Here is an 18,645-nt window from a genome sequence, read left to right as displayed (position 1 = left end):
GTTAGAAACGAAACAGGGATCAATTGTTCTCCACATCCACTGAAGGTAGGACTAAAAGAAATGGCTTAATCTGCAGCAAGGGAGATTTAGGTTAGATATTAGGAAAAACTTACTAACTAGGCTTCCAGAGAAGGTTGTGGAATCCCAGCATTGAGGGTTTTAAAACCAGGTTGGACAATCACTTGCCAGGGATGGTCCAGAATTACTCGGTCTTATCTCAGCGCAGGGGGTTAGACTTGACGGCCTCAGAGTCCCTTCCCTCCCCACATTTCTCTGATTCTTCAGAATACGCAGCAGCTATGGGACAAAGGAAAACTAAGGAGTCTGGGAAAGGGAGGCAAAGCCTGCCTCAGTTAAACACAACGATTGGTGAGAGATGGGCACTGGCCAGTCAAAGCACCAGCAACCAAAGAGGAGTTACCTTAGTCAGACTCAGGGAGCACAGACAAAGGCAAAATCTTACCCCAGAATTGTAAGCATCTGCCACGAGACCCGACAACGTGGCCACGACAAGTGAAGTGAGAGCAGACACAAGATGGAAACAAGCCACAAACTGATCAAGCGGTGGACTAGTCTTGCAGACCTGGGCTTGCCCAATGAGGCTGCAGATGGGGACGATTGCTGAAATGCCTCAGGGGCGGATTGAGACGTATTAAGTTGCATTAAAGCAATCTGAAGGTGGTTACATCAGTTACTGTATTGGTTACAGTTTAAAGAGAACTGCTTTAGTTCAGTAAAGGGATCGAAAAGAGGGACCACGTGCTATTGAATAAGTTCCCTGTGATCCCTCCAGCTGGGGAAGAACCAAAGGAGCCTAGGACAGGGCAGTCACAGTAGAACATTTGTTACCTGGTTCCGTTTAGAATAAAGGGTTTATCTCGATATTGGTCTGCTTGTCATAAAGCTGCTACCCCACCCAGGCTTAGTGTCCTGCAGCCCCCATGTGCCCCCCACACACATACACATACACCCCACCTCACCCCTTCATTTTTCAGATCTAACAGCAGCTCTTCCCCCTCACTTCTGTGCCCTGTTTCGTAGGCTGATGCAGGGCAGGCAGGAGAACAGTCCCAGAGAGGGACATAGCCGGAGCCCCCCCACACTACAAAGCGTGCCCCCTCTTACAGTGGGGCCCCAAGCTGTTAAGGACCCAGCCCGCCTGTCTCCCAGGTTAAATCTGACCAAAGAGCTCAGAGAGCAAGGGGGAAAGGCTAACAGGTTTTATTTTCTGGAATTTATAAAAGGGCTCCAGGCAGCTCCTGCTTTAATATTTACAATGCAAAAAGTATCGGTAAATGCCCAAGGGACTGTACAGCCCTGGCAGACGGCTAGGAAATGCTCCAGTAGCCATGCTCAAGGCCAAGATGGGCTCTGCCTATTACTGAGCAGACAGATGCTGCCCGGAGAGTGGGAGTGCAGAGTGAGCAGAAGCCAGATCACTAGGAGAGCACACACTGAGGCAGCACAGCCTCCCAGAGCTCACAGCAGCAAGCACATCACGCTGCCGCTCTGCCATTTCAGCTCCTTTCTCGGAGGGTGGCTCAGGCTCAGGTCCCACTGCTCTGAACCTTGCACTACTTTGGCAGAAGGAAGGGACCCCAGTGGGGCTGCAGTGGACACAGCTGCTCTCAGACCCTCAGCCTAAAAGGCAGTCCAGGCCCTGCCGTGGGCAGCACCACCGCCTCTCGCACTGCGAGGGTGGGACAGGCTGTCTAAGGGAAAGAGCAGTGACCTGTTGCCACAGCTCTTCCAACCCCACCAGCGTCAGAAGATGATGGGCTTCCCATCAGCCGGGTTCTGCTCCATGGGGCAGTAGGGACACTTCAGCCTGAGGAGAGATCGAGACAAAGGCATCAGGCAGGAAGGCCACGGATCCGAGAAAAGGGCAAAGCTCTGGGGCACTGCAGCAGAAGTCTGCCCCTCCTGGCACAGTCCAGCCCCAAGGTTCAGTCTAAGGAAAGCCTGGGACTGGCTGTGGGCAAGCAGCAGCACTGCTTGTGCACCCTGCTTCCCAGCACCAGAGGGAACAAGCCCTGCTTATCAGCATCCACAGCAGCCAGCCCATTCCGGCTCACTGCTACCCGCAGCACCCAGCTGCAGGAGAGCAGGCGAGCTCGGGAAGGCAATCTGGCCCAGACTAGCACAGGGCACTGAGAGCACTCACACTCCTGGGCACCGGGCTGCATCACACAAAGTGATGCCAGGCGAGGGCCAAGCCTGCAGGACAGGGGCTGCAGGGTGGAGGGGGGGCAGGGTCCACAGCCTGAGCATGTCAAGAAACCAAACTTACTTGCCCCCATTGATAAGCTTGTTGAGCGCGTCCCGGGAGATGACGTGCCCACAGATGAGTTTGATAGGCGGATTGGAGTCGGTCGTCTGCTGGCGAAGGATGGGGCAGGCGAACACTGAGTGGTACCAGCACTTCATGCCCAGCTCAATTTCAATCTGCCAAGAGAGCGCAGGGAGGTCAGCCCCGCTGCCTTGCCCCGCCCCACCCTGCCGCCCCACGAGATGGCACTTACAGGCAGCTCATCCCTGTGGCCCCAGACACCCGTGCACTGTCTCTGCTCAATCACTGCCTTGATGTTCATCAGCACGGGCAGCGCCACACATCCAGATGCGAAGCTGCGTGAGAGGGAGAGGCCTTAGCACTTGGTGGTGGTGGAGCTAAGGGGGCACCCTGCAGGCCCTGGCCTGGGGCTTACCTGACACTGAGAGGGGATTCCACCGAGAGCCCCAGCAGGGCACAGGCGTCGCGGGTGAAGGCCTCACAGATCTCTGTCCAGTGCCGGGCATCCAGAAGGTGGCAGTACGGGGAGTTCTCAATGCCCAGGGGCAGGTACACCAGGCTGCCCATCATGACCTGGATCTCTGAACAACACAACACCCTGGTTGGCCTCAAGAAGCAACATGGCCACAGCCCCCCACCCTGTCCTGCCAACTGGCCAATGCCTCCAGTATGGGGCTACCCAGCCGGGCAGTCCTGTGCTCCACGGGGGAGGCCAGAGGCAGGGCCCCACCTGGCACAGTCTCACCTCGCTGGTGCAGGCGGCCAAAGGGCTGGAAGTGGCGAGCATAGCTCAGGGCCTCCAGCTGCTTGTCAGGGCCGCCAGCCAGGAGCCGGATGAAGTGGAGACGATGCAGCTTGAATTCCAGGGAGCTGTTCAGCTCCAGCAGACGCTGCCTGTTTGAGATTGCCCAGCTGGATAGGAAAGACAGGGGCAGCTAAGTCCTGGCTATCCTGGGAAGGTGGGCCAAGACAGCCAGGAAGCTCTCCCTGATGCCCAACCTGACAAGATGAGGATGGGCTTATTCCCGTTCCTGGAGACTATTTTGTGTGAAATGCCCCTGGCCAGGCTGGCCTAGGGGGCTCCTTTCCCTCCAGTGTCTCTAATTCCAGGGACTGCCCAGGTAGCACCAGAGTCAGCTGGGGTGGAAAAAGGACATAAGTGGCTCATGGGCAAGAGGGAGTGTGTCCCAGGAGGGCTGCTCAGGCTTGTAGGCCTCATTCTGACAGGGATGCAAGGTGCCAGGAGAGCATGCTCTAGCCAGCAGGGTGAGTGTGATCATCACACGTTAGCTCGGGTGCACCGGGCTCTCCCTTGACCAGACAAAGCACCCCATAGCCCAACCCAGACTCGGTGCATGAGTCAAGCAGAAGGGGAGGGGCCACTTTCAGTAAGGATGGGGAGGCTGTGGGCGAGGAGGGGCAGTGGATGCTCGGTGCTCCCAGATGATTGGTTCTTACTCCAGAGCAGGACGCAGGTCCTGCTCATGCAGCGCTTCCAGGATCCGGTTCAGCTCCAAGAACGGCTGCTTGAAGTCCAAGTCCACATTCAGGGTGGACTCCTGTGGAGAATGAGAGCCCGTGGTCACATCCCACCATCCTCTCGGGGAGGGCGACATGCACCGGGGAGGTGCCAGGAGAGGCTCCCCAGCCAGAGATGGGCGAGGTTTCCTACCCTACATGATGGAGAGAGGGCCCTCACCTTAGAGCACAGAGCACATGCAGGGGAGCAGCAGACTTGGCAGCTGCAGTTCGGTCCCTGCAGAGCTGGGCAGAGCCTCATACCAAATGGCTTGGGTCAGCTAGAGGTGCGGGCCTGAAGCGAACCTTGCCAGTGGCTAATGCTGAGTAAGGCCCTCTCACCAGAGAGCAGGCCCACAGCACTCCTGGTTCCCCCTGCCCCAGGGATGTCACAACTTTCCCTCACACAATGCTGCTGTGTGGCAAGCTAGCACCAGTCTGGTGACTGGCAGCCCTGGTACCTGGGAGAGCTCCTCCGCCACACTCAGCATGCCCTGCTGGTACAAGTGCTCCACAATCGCCATCTGCAGAATCTGCTGCTGCTTCTCCCGCGACTCCCAGACCGAATCCGAGACCACGCTGCAGAGTTCGGCATCGAAGTTCTGGGAGATGAATGAGAGGAATCAGTGGTGCCCCTGAGAATGAGGGGACGGCCCTCCCATCTATCACCTCCCGGCCAGATCACATGCTCTCAAACAAACCCCCTGCAGCTGCCTGCAAAGCCACCCCACAACAGCACCCTCCCACCCAAACCACTACGGCCCTTGCATGAAGCTCCATTCAAGTGGCTGGCTGGATCACAGCCTCAGAGCCACAACAGCTCATTTCTGATTGGGTGGCAGCATAGTAGGAGGAGGTCATGACACTCTGTATCTCAAAGCAGCACCCTGGACCCCCCATATTCACCCCATCGTATAATTATGATCTATTTCATACAAAGCATGCCATGTAAGGAATCATGAAAGGTCATGATCTGCAGAAACCCATTGTTCTGTCCAAATATGTATGCTGTTAGTGCCTACGAAGTAGTGAGATTTTGCTGTATGGTTGTCACTAGTTCTCTAGTGACAACAAAGGCGGTGATCGCCACCCAGGAGAGTGTTAAGTGACCATTAAACAGCAGGGGAGTTGTAAACAAGGGATTTACAATGCTGTAAGAGAGCTGCACAAGAATCACACAGTAGGGGATTGCTCAACTCTGTGACTCAGCAAAGCCACCTGGGCTGTTTTCCAGGCACATGGACTGAGGATATAGAACAGGGGACAGCGGCATCATGCTTTGGCCTTTCGCCTCCCCCACCTACGCTGGAAGCAACAAGAACACTGGGAAGACAAAGGTTATGGCTACACTTGCAGCTGTACAGCGCTGGCGCAGGGGCGCTCTGAAGTGTAAGTGTGGTCATGGCACCAGCGCTGCAGGTACTGCACCTCCCCAAAGGGATTAGCTTACAGGGCTGGGAGCCGCGCTCCCAGTGCTGGGGCACTGTTTACACTGGCACTTAACAGCGCTGTAACTTGCTGCACTCGGGGTGGGGGGTTCACACCCTTGAGTGAGAAAGTTGCAGCGCTGTAAAGCGCCAGTGTAGCCAAGGCCAAAGACTTGAACTGAGGAGACTGGTCCCAGGCTTAAAGGGGATTAAGAACTATAACCTACCTGCAACATCCAGTGGGGTGAAAAAAACTGCTTCATCCAAATACTGCCGAATGTAATAAGGTTTAAGATTTAGACTGCACACTTATCTTTTATTGTCTTTGGTAACTGTCTCTGACCTTTTGTGGCCACCACTTCTAATCACTTAAAATCTCTCTGTAGTTAATAAATCTGTTTTATATTTTACCCAAAACAGTGTATTTCAACTGAAGTGCTTGGTAAATCTCAGCACAGTTTACAGAGGCTACTGTCTGTCGTCTCCACATCGAGGGAGGGCAGACTGGATCATAAATGTACACTGCTCAGGCTTCTCACCAGGGCAAGATGGAACAGCTCTGGGGTGCAAGGCTGGGGTCTTGGAAGATTTGCTGGTGCCTTTCTCCATATGATTCATGAGTGGCTCAGGGAACATTCATGCAATTTAGCTGGGCGTGGTGTCCACATGCTGTTGTACTGAGTGATAACAGCACCTGCAGGGGCTGGCTGCTTTTCACTAGCAAAGCATTGTGAGAGACAGCCCACTTTGGAGAGTTAAGGGGGCACAGCAGTACCCCAGTTCCAAGCTGTACCCCAGGGGGCCCGTCACAGAGGTGGAATGTGAACTCCTTAGGGCCAAGAACACGTCAGCGCAGGAGGGCCCCAATCCTGACTGCAGTACATATAACAGGCATGAACGCACAGGAGCAGGAGACGCTCAGGACCATAGAAACCCCAACACCATTGAAAACTGGCTTCCAGCAGATGAGGGAGACCTTGGGGGAAATCTTCTCCCCATGCTCCAGCCTGCAGAGGGCCAAAGAACCAATGGGAGTGAACGCCATCACTAAGGCAGGGATTCCCATCTGGGGCCAACCCCTGGACTCTAGACAAAAGGGAGTACTCACCCTATCAATGGCTTTGCCCACCCTGGAGACACTGCTGTGAATATCTTTATGGTCCGAGGCCAGTTTCTGCACCGTGTCTTTGATCTTCCGACAGCACTGGGCCATCACCAGGGAGAGCGTGGCAGAGAGCGGTGCCCCCTGCAGGGCTGCAGCAGAAAGGGTCTTCAGACCTAGCTACAGGGACTAGCCAGGAGCCTATTCCAGGAAGTGCAAGTCCCTTACTGCCAAGGCTTTGCACCAGAAAAGCAGTAGCTTTGAGCTACATCTGCCAAACTCTGCACTATGCACCAGAACTCCCCCCCCCCCGTCAGAACAATGAGCCCCTGTGCTAGGCTTCGGTGTGACTTCTGTTTAACTGAGACACCTCTAATCCATCATGGAGTTTGGGCAACTGCTCCCCGCGGCAGGACTGGGATTTGGAGCAGCCTGAGCGTCCAGGGGCCAGATAACACAGAACCCAATGGGAGCAGCTGGAAACAGTGGGTGGAGCCGAGGGCTTTGACCAGTGCTGGTCTAGACCGGGGTGGGCAAACTTTTCAGCCCCAGGGCCACATCGGAGTTGTCCAATTGTATGGTGGGCGGGGTAGGGGAGGCTGTGCCCCCCAAACAGCCTGGCCCAACCCCCTCCTACTTCCCACCCCCTGACTTCCCCCTCAGAGCCCCCTCCTGCTCCTTGTCCCCTGACCACCCCCCTCCCGGGACCCCACCCCCATCACCCCCCTGCTTCCTGTCCCCTGACTGCCCCAATTGCTATCCATACCCCCACCTCCTGACAGCACCCCCAGGACTCCCACCCTCTATCCAACTCCCTCTGCTCCTCATCCACTGACCACTTCCTCCTGGGACACCCCGCCCCTAACTGCCCCCCCAGGATTCCACTCCCTTATCCAATGCTCCCTGTCCCCTGACTGCCTCTTGACCCCTATTCTCATCCCCTCACCCTGACAGGCCCCCCAGGACTCCCACCCCTTATCCAACCACCCTCTGCTCCTCATCCACTGACCACCCCCTCCCAGGACCCCCGCCCTCTATCCAGCCCCCCTGCTCCCTGTCCCTGACTGCCCTGACCCCTATAAACACCCCTGCCTCCTGACAGCCCCCCCAGGACTCCCAACCTCTATCCAACTGCTCTCTCCTCCTCATCCACTGACCACCTCCTCCTGGGACACCCCGCCCCTAACTGCCCCCCGGGATCCCACCCCCTTATCCAATGCTCCCTGTCCCCTGACCCCTATTCACATCCCCACCCCCTGACAGGCCCCCCAGGACTCCCACTCCCAACCCTCCCTGTTCCCCATCCCGACTGCCCCTCAGAACCCCTGCTCCCTTACCCAACCCCCCCACTCCCCACCCCCTTAGCAGCAGCAGGAGCTCGCAGCCACAACACCCGGACAGAGCCAGCTGCGCTCCCCACTGCCCAGCGGGAGCAGCAGGCCACAGCATAGCCCGCGTGGCTGCAGGGGAGGGGCCGGGGATCAGGCTCCCTAGCCGGGAGCTCAGGGGCCAAGCAGGACGGTCCCGCAGGGCGTAATTTGCCCATGTCTGGTCTAGAGCAACTCAATAGCACCCTCTGCAGGCAGATGCCTCACAAGCTCCCACCCAGACAGAAAGCTCTGCCAGGATTGCGCCCCCCAAGAGCAGGCGTGTCCCCGCACTGGCCTACAGCCCCCCTGGCCAGAAGGGGGCTGAGCAGAGGGAAGTGTGGTCAGTCTCCATCCATAGATCTGCCGCCAGTGACTACCCCGCCTGGACACGGTGCTCTGCCCCTAAGCACCAGGCTGCAGGTTGGGAACAGGCCCAGTTCCAGGAGTGCTGTGCTGCATCACTACATCATGCAGGCGAGTTGTGTGGTACCTGTGCTGCCGAGCTCCTGGCGCAGTTGGCTCACGTAACAGAGCAGCTCCTCCAGGCTCTGCTCACAGTGCTCCCCATAGCTCAGGAACTTGTGCAGCACTTTGTCCAGCTCTCGCTCCACACAGGCGCACAGCTCCATTGTCCGACGGACCCTACGAGGGGAAGCGCACAACACAGGTGCACAGCTCCATCATCCGACAGACCCTATGGGGGGAAGCACACAACACAGGCACACAGGTCCATCGTCCGACGGACCCTACAAGGGGAAGCACACAACACAGGCGCACAGCTCCATCGTCAGACAGACCCTACGGGGGGAAACACACACACAGGCACACAGGTCCATCATCCAATGGACCCTACGAGGGGAAGCACACAACACAGGCACACAGCTCCATCATCCGACAGACCCTACGAGGGAAAGCACACAACACAGGCACACAGCTCCATCATCCAACAGACCCTACGAGGGAAAGCACACAACACAGGCACACAGCTCCATCATCTGACGGACTCTAAGAGGGGAAGCGCACAACACAGGTGCACAGCTCCATCATCCGACAGACCCTACGAGGGGAAGCGCACAACACAGGTGCACAGCTCCATCATCCGACGGACCCTACGGAGGGGAACGCACCACACAGGCACAAAGCTCCATCATGCGATGGACCCTACGAGGGGAACACACAACATGGGCACGCAGTTCCATCAGCCGATGGACCCTACAGGGGGAATGCAAAACACAGGCGCACAGCTCCATCATCCGATGGCCCCTACGAGGGAAAGCGCACAACACAGGCACACACCTCCATTATCCCACAGACCCTACGAGGGGAATGCACCGCACAGGCGCACAGCTCCATCACCCGACGGACCGTACGAGGGGAACGCACTGCACAGGCACACAGCTTCATCACCAACGGACCCTAAAGGGGGAACACACCGCACTGGCGCACTGCTCCGTCACCCAATGGACCCTACAGGGAGAACACTACACACAGGCACACAGCTCCATCATCCGACAGACCCTACAGGGGGAATGCACCACACAGGTGCACAGCTCCATCACCCGACGGACCCTACGAGGGGGGAACGCACAACACAGGTGCACAACTCCATCACTGACAGACCTTATAAGGGGAATGCACCACACAGGCGCACAGCTCCATCATCCGACAGACCCTACGGGGGCGGGGGGACACACAATACAGGCACACAGCTCCATCACCCAATGGCCCGTACGAGGGGAATGCAACGCACAGGCGCACTGCTCCATCACCCAACGGACCCTGCGGGGAGAACGATACACACAGGTGCACAGCTCCGTCACCCGACAGACCCTGCGGGGGGAACGCACAACACAGGCGCACAGCTCCATCACCCGACGGACTCTGCGGGGGGAACGCACAACACAGGCGCACAGCTCCATCACCCGACGGACCCTGCGGGGGGAACACACCGCACAGGCGCGCGGCTCTATCATCTGACAGACCCTAAAGGGGAGGGACACACAACACAGGCGCACAGCTCCACCATCTGACAGACCCTACAGCGGGCCGCCCAACACGGCGCGACGGCTCCATCACCGACGGACCTTATAGGGACGAACGCACAGGCACGCGGCTCCATCATCTGACAGACCCTAAAGGGGAGGGACGCACAACACAGGCACACAGCTCCATCACCCGACAGACCCTGCGTGGGGAACGCACCGCACAGGCGCGCGGCTCCATCATCTGACAGACCCTACAGGGGCGGGATGCACCACACAGGTGCTCGGCTCTGTCACCAACGGACCCTGCGGGGGGGGGGGACACACTGCACAGGTGCGCGGCTCCATCACCCGACGGACCCTGTGGGGGGAACACAGCGCACAGGCACACAGCTCCATCATCCGACAGACCCTACAGGGGAGGGACGCACAACACAGGTGCACAGCTCCGTCACCCGACAGACCCTGTGGGGGGAACGCACTGCACAGGCCCACAGCTCCATCACCCGACAGACCGTACGAGGGGAACGCACTGCACAGGCGCGCGGCTCCATCATCCGACAGACCTTACAGGGGAGGGACGCACAACACAGGTGGACGGCTCCGTCACCGACGGACCCTGTGGGGAGAACGCTACACACAGACGCAGAGCTCCATCACCCGACGGACCCTGCGGGGAGAACGCTACACACAGGCGCACAGCTCCATCACCCGACGGACCCTGCGAGGAGAACGCACTGCACAGGCGCACAGCTCCATCATCTGACAGACCCTACAGGGGAGGGACACACAACACAGGTGCACAGCTCCATCACCGACGGACCTTATGAGGGGAATGCACCACACAGGTGCACAGCTCCATCACCCGACAGACCCTGCGAGGGGAACGCACTGCACAGGCGCACAGCTCCATCACCCGACGGACCCTACGGGGGGGGTACACACTGCACAGGCGCACAGCTCCATCACCTGACGGACCCTGCGGGGGGAACGCACCGCACAGGCGCACAGCTCCATCACCCGACGGACCCTGCGGGGGGAACGCACTGCACAGGCGCACAGCTCCATCATCTCACAGACCCTAAATGGGAGGGACACACAACACAGGCGCACAGCTCCATCACCCGATGGACCCTGTGAGGGGAACGCACAGCACAGGCGCACAGCTCCATCATCCGACAGACCCTACAGGGGAGGGACGCACAACACAGGTGCACGGCTCCATCACCGACGGACCCTGCGGGGAGAACGCTACACACAGGCGCGAGGCTCCATCACACGACGGACCCTACAGGGGAGGGACGCACAACACAGGTGCACAGCTCCATCACCGACGGACCTTGTGAGGCGAACGCACCACACAGGCGCACAGGTCCATCACCCGACGGACCCTGCGGGGGGGGAACGCACTGCACAGGCGCACAGCTCCATCACCCGACGGACCCTGCAGGGAGAACGCTACACACAGGCGCACAGCTCCATCACCCGACGGACCCTGCGGGGAGAACGCTACACACAGGCGCACAGCTCCATCACCCAACGGACCCTGTGAGGGGAACACACCGCACAGGCGCACAGCTCCATCACCCAACGGACCCTGCGGGGGGAACGCACCGCACAGGCGCACAGCTCCATCATCTGACAGACCCTACAGGGGAGGGACGCACAACACAGGTGCACAGCTCCATCACCGACGGACCTTATGAGGGGAACGCACCGCACAGGCGCACAGCTCCATCACCCGACGGACCCTGCGGGGGGAACTCACCGCACAGGCACACAGCTCAATCACCCGACGGACCCTGCGAGGGGAACGCACCGCACAGGCGCACAGCTCCATCATCTAACAGACCCTACAGGGGAGGGACGCACAACACAGGTGCACAGCTCCATCACCGACGGACCTTATGAGGGGAATGCACCACACAGGCGCACAGCTCCATCACCCGTCAGACCCTGCGGGGGGAACGCACTGCACAGGCGCACAGCTCCATCACCCGACGGACCCTGCGAGGGGAACGCACCGCACAGGCGCACAGCTCCATCATCTGACACACCCTACAGGGGAGGGACGCACAACACAGGCACACAGCTCCATCACCCGATGGACCGTACGAGGGGAACGCACCGCACAGGCGCGCGGCTCCATCATCCGACAGACCCTACAGGGGAGGGACACACAACACAGGTGCATGGCTCCATCACCGACGGACCCTGCGGGGGGAACGCACCGCACAGGCGCGTGGCTCCATCACCCGATGGACCCTGCAGGGGAGGGACGCACAACACAGGTGCACGGCTCCGTCACCGACGGACCTTATGAGGGGAACGCACCGCACAGGCGCACAGCTCCATCACCCGACGGACAATGCGGGGGGAACGCACCGCACAGGTGCGCGGCTCCATCACCCGAGGGACCCTGCGGGGGGAACGCACCGCACAGGCGCGCGGCTCCATCATCTGACAGACCCTACAGGGGAGGGACGCACAACACAGGCGCACAGCTCCATCACCCGATGGACCCTGCAGGGGGAATGCACCGCACAGGCGCGCGGCTCCATCACCTACGGGGGTGGGGGTGAACGCACCACACAGGCGCACAGCTCCATCACCCGACGGACCCTGCGGGTGGAACGCACCGCAGAAGCGCGCGGCTCCACCATCTGACAGACCCTACAAGGAACGCACAACACAGGTGCACGGCTCCGTCACCGACGGACCCTGCGAGGGGAACGCACCGCACAGGCGCACAGCTCTATCATCCGACGGAACCTGCGGGGGGAACGCACCGCACAGGCGCGCGGCTCCATCATCTGACAGACCCTACAGGGGCGGGACGCACAACACAGGTGCATGGCTCTGTCACCGACGGACCCTGCGAGGGGAACGCACCGCACAGGCGCGCGGCTCCATCATCTGACAGACCCTACAGGGGCGGGACGCACAACACAGGTGCACGGCTCTGTCACCGACGGACCCTGCGGGGGGAGGGAGGAACGCACCACACAGGCGCATGGCTCCGTCACCGACGGACCCTGCGGGGGGAACGCACCGCACAGGTGCACAGCTCCATCACCCGACAGACCCTGCGGGGGGAACGCACCGCACAGGCGCACAGCTCCACCATCTGACAGACCCTACAGGGGAGGGACGCACAACAGAGGTGCACGGCTCCGTGACCGACGGACCCTGCGAGGGGAACGCACCGCACAGGCGCACAGCTCTATCATCCGACGGACCCTGCGGGGGGAACGCACCACACAGGCGCACAGCTCCATCACCCGACGGACCCTACAGGGGCGGGGTGCACAACACAGGCGCACAGCTCCATCACCCGACAGACACTGCGGGGGGAACGCACCACACAGGCGCGCGGCTTCATCATCTGACAGACCCTAAAGGGGAGGGACACACAACACAGGCACACAGCTCCATCATCCGACAGACCCTACAGGGGAGGGACACAGAACACAGGCGCGCGGCTCCATCACCCAATGGACCCTGCGGGGGGAATGCACCGCACAGGTGCACAGCTCCATCACCCGACGGACCCTGCAGGGGGAACGCACCGCACAGGCGCGCGGCTCCATCATCTGACAGACCCTAAAGGGGAGGGACACACAACACAGGCGCACAGCTCCACCATCTGACAGACCCTACAGGGGCGGGACGTACAACACAGGCGCACGGCTCCATCACCGACGGACCTTATGAGGGGAACGCACCGCACAGGCGCGCGGCTCCATCATCTGACAGACCCTACAGGGGCGGGACGCACAACACAGGCACACAGCTCCATCACCCGACGGACCCTGCGGGGGGAACGCATTGCACAGGCGCGCGGCTCCATCATCTGGCAGACCCTACAGGGGCGGGACGCACCACACAGGTGCTCGGCTCTGTCACCGACGGACCCTGCGGGGGGGGAGAACACACCGCACAGGTGCGCGGCTCCATCACCCGACGGACCCTGCGGGGGGAACACAGCGCACAGGCACACAGCTCCATCATCCGACAGACCCTACAGGGGAGGGACGCACAACACAGGTGCACGGCTCCGTCACCGACGGACCCTGCAGGGGGAACGCATCGCACAGGCGCGTGGCTCCATCACCCTATGGGGGTGGGGGGGAACGCACCACACAGGCGCACAGCTCCATCACCCAACGGACCCTGCGGGGGGAACGCACCGCACAGGCACGCGGCTCCATCATCTGACAGACCCTACAGGGGAGGGACGCACAACACAGGTGCACAGCTCCGTCACCGACGGACCCTGCAGGGGGAACGCACCGCACAGGCGCACAGCTCCATCACCCGACGGACCCTACAGGGGCGGGGTGCACAACACAGGCGCACAGCTCCATCACCCGACGGACCCTACAGGGGCGGGGTGCACAACACAGGCGCACAGCTCCATCACCCGACGGACACTGAGGGGGGAACGCACCGCACAGGCGCACAGCTCCATCACCCAACGGACCCTACAGGGGCGGGGTGCACAGCACAGGCGCGCGGCTCCATCACCCGACGGACCCTGCAGGGGGAACGCACAACACAGGCGCACAGCTCCATCACCCGACGGACCCTGCGGGGGGAACACACCGCACAGGCGCGCGGCTCTGTCACCGACGGACCCTGCGGGGGGAACGCACCGCACAGGCGCGCGGCTCCATCATCTGACAGACCCTACAGGGGCGGGACGCACCACACAGGCGCACGGCTCCATCACCCGACGGACCCTGTGAGGGGAACGCACCGCACAGGCGCGCGGCTCCATCATCTGACAGACCCTAAAGGGGAGGGACGCACAACACAGGCACACGGCTCCATCACCCGACGGACCCTGCAGGGGGAACGCACCGCACAGGCGCGTGGCTCCATCATCTGACAGACCCTAAAGGGGAGGGACGCACAACACAGGCGCACAGCTCCACCATCTGACAGACCCTACAGGGGCGGGACGCACAACACAGGCGCGCGGCTCCGTCACCGACGGACCCTGCAGTGGGAACGCACCGCACAGGCGCGCGGCTCCATCATCTGACAGACCCTAAAGGGGAAGGACGCACAACACAGGCACACAGCTCCATCACCCGACAGACCCTGCGGGGGGAACGCACCGCACAGGCGCGCGGCTCTGTCACCGACGGACCCTGCGGGGGGAACGCACCGCACAGGCGCGCAGCTCCATCATCTGACAGACCCTACAGGGGCGGGACGCACAACACAGGCGCACGGCTCCATCACCCGACGGACCCTGTGCACTGACCCCCCCGCTAGTTCCCACCCCGCCAGGGAGCCGCGCACTGCACGGCCAGGTGACGCCCCGGACAGGCAGGTAATCTCGGGCTAAACACCAGGGGGGGGGAACATCGTACATTCCAGCGCCCTCCCCGTCCCCGCGCCGGCGGATGGTTTTGACCGCCCTGTGGACGGCAGTACCAAGCTCGGGACAGGGCGCGCCGAGTCCGTGGTGAGCCCCTCCCGCAGTAATGGGCTGGTAGGCCCCTCCCTCGCCGGCATGGCCGTAGGAACCTACCACTGCCGCCGTCTCAGGGGAGGGGATCCTGCCGCGCGTGGGACAGTCGCCCCGGACTCGCAGCTGCCGAAGCGTGGCTGAAACGCCCAGGCGCCGGGTAGGCGGAAGCGCCGTGCCCGCAGGTCTCGGTCGGGGCAGCCGGGGACTCGCGGGGGACGGAGCTCGGCGGTGCGTTCCGCCCCAGGGCGTCGGTGACGGAGAGCCGCGCGCCTGTGCGGTGCGTCCCGCCCCCCCGCAGTGTCCGTGGGTGATGGAAGCCGCGCGCCTGTGCGGTGCGTTCCCCTCGCAGGGTCCGTCGGGTATGGAGTCGCGCGCTGGGCGTGGTCCCGCGGTGCGTCGCCCCCACCCCGCAGGGCCGTCGGGTGATGGAGCCGCGCGCCTGTGCGGTGCGTTCCGCTCCCCCCGCAGGGTCGTTCGGGTGATGAGGCCGCGCGCCTGGGCGGTGCGTCCCGACCCCTTTGGGTCTGTCAGATGATGGAGCCGCGGCCGCCTGTGCGGTGCGTTCCCCGCTCCCCCCGCAGGTCCGTCGGGTGATGGAGCGCGCGCCTGTCGGGTGCGTCCCCCTCCCCCGCAGGTCCGTCGGTGATGGAGCCGCGCGCCTGTGCGGTGCGTCTCCCCCTCGCAGGTCGTCGGTGATGGAGCGCGCGCCTGTGCGGTGCTTCCCCTCGCAGAGGTCCGTCGGGTGATGGAGAGCCGCGCGCTGTGCGGTGCGTTCCCCTCGCCAGGTCGTCGTGATGGAGCCGCGCGCCTGTGGTGCGTCCCCCCAGGTCCGTCGGTGTGGAGTCGAAGAGCCGCGCTGTGCGGTGCGTTCCCCTCGCAGGGTCCGTCGGGTGATGGGCCGCGCGCCTGTGCGGTGCGTTCCCTCGCAGGGTCCGTCGTGATGGAGCGCGCGCTGTGCGGTGCGTTCCCTCGCCAGGTCCGTGGATGATGGAGCCGCGCGCCTGTGCGGTGCGTTCCCCTCGCAGGGTCCGTCGGTGATGGAGCCGCGGCCTGGCGTGCGTTCCCTCGCAGGGGTCCGTCGGGTGATGGAGCCGCTGCGCCTGTGCGTGCGTCCCCTCCCCCCGCAGGGTCCGTCGGTGATGGAGCGCGCGCCTGTGCGGTGCGTTCCCCTCGCAGGGTCCTGTCCGGTGTGAGCGGCGCGCGCCCCTTGTGCGGTTGCGTGCCGGCCCTTTAGGGTCTGTCAGATGATGAGCCGCGCGCCTGTCGGTGCGTTCCTCGCAGGTCCGTCGGTGATGAGCGCGCGCCTGTGCGTGGCGTTCCCCCGCAGGGTCCGTCGCGTGATGAGCCGCGCGCCTGTGCGGTGCGTCCCCCCCACCCCCGCAGGGTCCGTCGGGTGATGGAGCCGCCGGCCTGTGCGGTGCGTTCCCGCTCCCGAGGGTCCGTCGGTGATGAGCCGCGCGCCTGTGCGGTGCGTTCCCCTCCAAGGTCCGTCGGTGACAGAGCCGCGCGCCTGTCGGTGCGTCCGCCCCTTTAGGGTCTGTCAGATGATTGGAGCGCCGTTCGCCTGCCTCGCAACCGTGCGGTCGCGTTCCCCTCGCAGTCGTCGGGCAGATGGAGCCGCGCGCCTCGTCAGGTGCGTTCCCCTCGCAGGGTCCGTCGGTGATGGAGCCGCGCGCTGTGCGGTGCGTCCGCCCCTGTAGGGCTGTCAGATGATGGAGCCGCGCGCCTGTGCGGTGCTTCCCCTCATAAGGCCGTCGTTGACAGAGCGCGCGCCTGTGCGGTGCTCCCGCCCCTTTAGGTCGTCAGATGATGGAGCCTGCGCGCCTGTGCGGTGCGTTCCCCCATGGTCCGCGGTGACAGAGCCGCGCGCCTGTGCTGGTGCGTCCGCCCCTTTAGGGTCTCGTCAGATGATGAGCGCCGTGCCTGTGCGGTGCGTCCGCCTCGCAGGGTCCGTCGGTCGTGATGGAGCCACTTGCGCCTGTTGCGGTGCGTTCCCCTCGCAGGGTCGTTCGGGTGTGATGGAGCGTGCGCCTGTGTGTGCGTCCCGCCCCTGTAGGGTCTGTCAGATGATGGAGCCGCACGCCTGTGCGTGCATTCCCCTCGCAGGGTCCTTGGTGTGGAGCCGTGCGCCGTGCGGTGCGTTCCCCCCGCAGGGCCTCGTCGGTGATGGGGCCGTCGCCGCTGCTGTGCGGTGGTCCCCCCCTCCCCGCTGGGTCCGCGGGCGTGAGCCGGCGCCTGTGCGGTGCGTTCCGCCCCTGTAGGTGCTGTCAGATGATGGAGCAGCGCGCCTGTGGGTGCTTCCCCTTCATAAGGGTCCGTCTGTGATGACAGAGCCGCGCGCCGTGCGGTGCCGTCCCCCCTAGGGTCTGTCAGATGTGGAGCCGCGCGCTGTGCGCTGTGCGTTCCCCCGCAGGGTCCCGTTATGGGTGAGAGCCGGCGCCTGGGTGCGTCCCCCCTTAGGTCTGTCGATGATGGAGCCGCGCGCCTGTGCGGGCGTTCCCCGCAGGTCCGTCGGGTGATGGAGCGCCGCCTGCTTGTGTTGCGTCCTCGCCCTGTAGGGTTGTCAGATGATGGAGCGCGCGCTGTGCGTGCGTTCCCTCCATAGGTCCGTCGGTGACAGAGCCGCGCGCCTGTGCGGTGCGTCCCGCCCCTTTAGGGTCGTCAGATGAGAGCCGCGCGCCTGTGCGGTGCGTTCCCCTCAGAGGTCCGTCGGTGACAAGCGCCGCCGTGCGGTGCGTGCGTCCCGCCCGTTTAGGGTCTGTTCAGATGATGGAGCCGCGCGCCTGTGCGTGCGTTCCCTCGCAGGGTGCCGGGTGATGGAGCCGCGCGCCTGTGCGGATGCGTTCCCCTGCAGGTCCGTCGGGTGATGGAGCCGTGCGCCTGTGTGTGCGTCCGCCCCTGCTAGGGTCTGTCAGTGATGAGCCGCGCTGTGCGGTTGCATTCCCTCGCAGGGTCCGTGGGTGATGGAGCGTGCCCTGTGGGTGCGTTCCCCCCGAGGGTCCGTCGTGATGGAGCGCCTGTGCGTGCGTCGCCCCCCGCAGGTCCGTCGTGTGATGAGCTGCGCGCCTGGTGGTGCGTTCCCTCCAGGTCCGTCGGGTGATGAGCCGGCGCCTGTGCGGTGCGTTCGCCCCTGTAGGGTCGTCGTGCAGTTGACGTGAGCCACGCGTGCCTGTGCGTGTGCTTCCCCCCATAAGGTCCGTCGGTGATTCAGGAGCCGCGTGCCTGTGCGTGCGTCCGCCCCTTAGGGTCTGTCAGATGATGGAGCGTGCGCGCGCTGTGCTGGTGCTTCTCCCCCGCTGGTCCGTCGGGTGATGGAGCTGTCGCCTGTGCAGCCTTGCCGTGCGTTCCCCGCCAGGTCCGTCGGGTGATGGAGCCGTGCGCTGTGTTGGCCTCCCCTTGGGTCTTCAATTGAGCGTCGCTTTGCTCCTGAGTGTGATGATGGAGCCGCGCGCCTGTGCGGGTGCGTTCCCCTCG

General features: G+C 62.6%; 1 protein-coding gene across 1 annotated transcript; it reads right to left on the bottom strand.

The window, feature by feature from the left end:
• Positions 1-1,206: 1,206 nt before the first annotated feature.
• Positions 1,207-8,476, bottom strand: RMND5B (required for meiotic nuclear division 5 homolog B). The gene is made up of 9 exons (XM_032794740.2): positions 8,198-8,476; positions 6,344-6,489; positions 4,270-4,410; positions 3,749-3,849; positions 3,036-3,202; positions 2,706-2,871; positions 2,523-2,625; positions 2,291-2,445; positions 1,207-1,828 (listed from the first exon to the last, which is right to left on the bottom strand). The coding sequence occupies exons 1-9, from the start codon at positions 8,334-8,336 to the stop codon at positions 1,765-1,767; spliced, it is 1,182 nt and encodes a 393-aa protein (XP_032650631.1). The 5' UTR covers positions 8,337-8,476; the 3' UTR covers positions 1,207-1,764.
• Positions 8,477-18,645: the final 10,169 nt, after the last annotated feature.

The sequence above is a fragment of the Chelonoidis abingdonii genome, chromosome 7 (assembly GCF_003597395.2).
Source record: "Chelonoidis abingdonii isolate Lonesome George chromosome 7, CheloAbing_2.0, whole genome shotgun sequence".
Classification (NCBI taxonomy): Eukaryota; Metazoa; Chordata; order Testudines; family Testudinidae; genus Chelonoidis; species Chelonoidis abingdonii.
Note: the sequence above shows the minus strand (reverse complement) of the source record. Positions and strands in the feature narration are given on the sequence as shown.